The 2,069-nt window shown below is 38.5% G+C and overlaps 1 protein-coding gene across 2 annotated transcripts; it reads left to right on the top strand.

The window, feature by feature from the left end:
- On the top strand, positions 1 to 1,570 carry LOC133881821 (uncharacterized). Of its 2 annotated transcripts, XM_062320863.1 has the most exons (7): positions 1 to 124; positions 223 to 327; positions 483 to 609; positions 714 to 785; positions 897 to 942; positions 1,072 to 1,369; positions 1,473 to 1,570. In XM_062320863.1, exons 1-7 carry the CDS (start codon positions 82 to 84, stop codon positions 1,508 to 1,510), a joined length of 729 nt encoding a protein of 242 aa, XP_062176847.1. In that variant the 5' UTR covers positions 1 to 81; the 3' UTR covers positions 1,511 to 1,570. The 2 variants fall into 2 exon arrangements, with proteins under 2 accessions (XP_062176847.1, XP_062176849.1); XM_062320865.1 differs by having other exon boundaries at positions 1,072 to 1,570.
- The last annotated feature ends 499 nt before the right edge of the window (positions 1,571 to 2,069 follow it).

Here is a 2,069-nt window from a genome sequence, read left to right as displayed (position 1 = left end):
TATAAAAGGAAAGCAGGGAGACCGATAACGGAGGGTCAATACATCATCCAACTCCATATCAATCGCAGCCTTTACTCTTCCATGTCGATTACTGGTATTCAAGGCCAGCTTCTTGAGATCACTGGTAAATAGTTTCTTTCTATTCCTTTATATAACTAATAACCAAAGAAAGAACCCATCTTTATGTCCTTCTTGTTCATCTTGGATTTTTGTTTGGGGCAGTTGTTGGGTGCAACAAGTTGAAGGACACCGAGTGGATCTCACGGCAGGACCCGTACGTGTGCCTCGAATATGGTAGCACCAAGTTCCGCACCAGGACTTGCACTGGTTTGTGCCCAATTTCTCTCTCAGATCTCAAACAAACATGTTCTCTACGTTTTTTTTTTTTTTTTTATTCTGTTTATTTTCTCTCTAGACTGCTATGAGATCCTAGTCTTGAGTCTTGACCCATTTTCATTTTTTCTTGGTGCATATACGTACAGACGGTGATAAGAATCCGACATTCCAGGAGAAGTTCGTGTTTACGTTAATCGAAGGTCTTAGGGAGATAAATGTCACCGTTTGGAACAGCAATACCCTTAAATCCGACGACTTCATCGGCAGTGGAAAGTACGTAATTGCATTTTTTAAATGATTTTGTGTGTTTTTTAGACCCTTTTGGATAGATTTTAATGGTATGGTTTTGATTTTCGTTTTTGTTTTGTGATATATAGGATTCAATTGCAGAAGGTGCTTTCTCGAGGTTTCGACGACACCACCTGGTCGCTTCAGACTAAAGGTGGCAGGTAAATACCGTTAAAGAACTCGTAAACAATAATATATAGTAGTTAATACCCTTTTTCATGGGCCAGATTTAGTGACTGTTATTAACATACATCTTTCTCCCTCCATTGCAGAAATGCAGGAGAATTGCGATCAATATTACATTATTCTAATGCCCTAGTAAGTTACAATATCATTACAGTACTTTGGGTGATTAACAGATTATTAATTCAATAGCATTTCCTTCTATTATTTCATGAAGGTTATTTTTTCATTGGAGCTGAATAATTGTATTGATCATTATTGCAGCAACCTGCAACAAGCTTTGCTTCGTCTGCACCGCCATATGTGACGCTGCCTACACCTCAAGTTCCTTTGTATTTTAAGCCACTTTCAACAAATACTACTGCTCCTTACGCACCTTCGGCCTACCATGCTCCATCTCCCTACTCTTCGTACCCACCTAACTCAGCCGTGTATCCACCATCTCCATACTCTGCTCCACCTCCAGCTACCTATCCTCCCCCACCTTACCCACCAACATCAATTTATCCTCCACCTCCAGATCCACTACGGCCGCCACAAACCTCGTCCTATTATCCTCCGGGTAACGTTCGTTTAGGTGTATATATATATATATGTATACTAGCTTTCCTGGTGCTAATATTGAATTCATCACTTGTACTAAATTTATCTGTGATTTGAATCAGATCCTTATCCAAGAATATACCCACCACCGCCATACTGAAAGGGTATCTGAAGTTTGTGATTACGGAAATTAAAGAAGTAGACATGTACAGTTGAATTATAGGTGTGGTTGCGTATACTTTTGGAGGTCATTACAAAAAACAAAAACAAATAAGTGACTTCTATGTATCCTAGTAATCACAACACCATTCATTGTAATCCTTTCATTCAATTCAGTTCAATCATTTCCATTACAACACCATTGTGATCCTTTCATTCAACAACGAAGGCTCTAATCTAACCCTGAGCTTTTGTTTGTTTGTTTGTCTAAGTCTCCATCCCTGAAATCCGTGTCTCCTGTGTGTGTAACATTAGAGAGCAAAAGGAAGGGAAAAGTGTGAAATTGTGAGAGAGGGAAAAGAGAAAGAGAAAAAAAAAGAGATAAAAGTGGAAAGGCCAGGAGGAGAGAGAAGCACAATTAGAAAGATCACAATAATTAAAAAAGCATAGTAAAAAATGACCCAGATCGATGGAGATGCAATCAAAATTATAAAATGCTTTCTTTTTGGGTGGGGTCGAGATTTTTTTTTTTTTTTGATATCAATAAACTCAAGACTCCT

The sequence above is a fragment of the Alnus glutinosa genome, chromosome 11 (genome assembly GCF_958979055.1).
Source record: "Alnus glutinosa chromosome 11, dhAlnGlut1.1, whole genome shotgun sequence".
In the NCBI taxonomy this organism is placed as follows: domain Eukaryota; kingdom Viridiplantae; phylum Streptophyta; class Magnoliopsida; order Fagales; family Betulaceae; genus Alnus; species Alnus glutinosa.
Note: the sequence above shows the minus strand (reverse complement) of the source record. Positions and strands in the feature narration are given on the sequence as shown.

Bases quoted from the DNA above. Each gene is read 5' to 3' on its own strand.
- LOC133881821 (XM_062320865.1), top strand. From the start codon at position 82: ATGTCGATTACTGGTATTCAAGGCCAGCTTCTTGAGATCACTG. The intron at 125-222 runs GTAAATAGTTTC...TGTTTGGGGCAG, and splicing joins CCAGCTTCTTGAGATCACTG to TTGTTGGGTGCAACAAGTTG. The intron at 943-1,071 runs GTAAGTTACAAT...TCATTATTGCAG, and splicing joins TACATTATTCTAATGCCCTA to CAACCTGCAACAAGCTTTGC.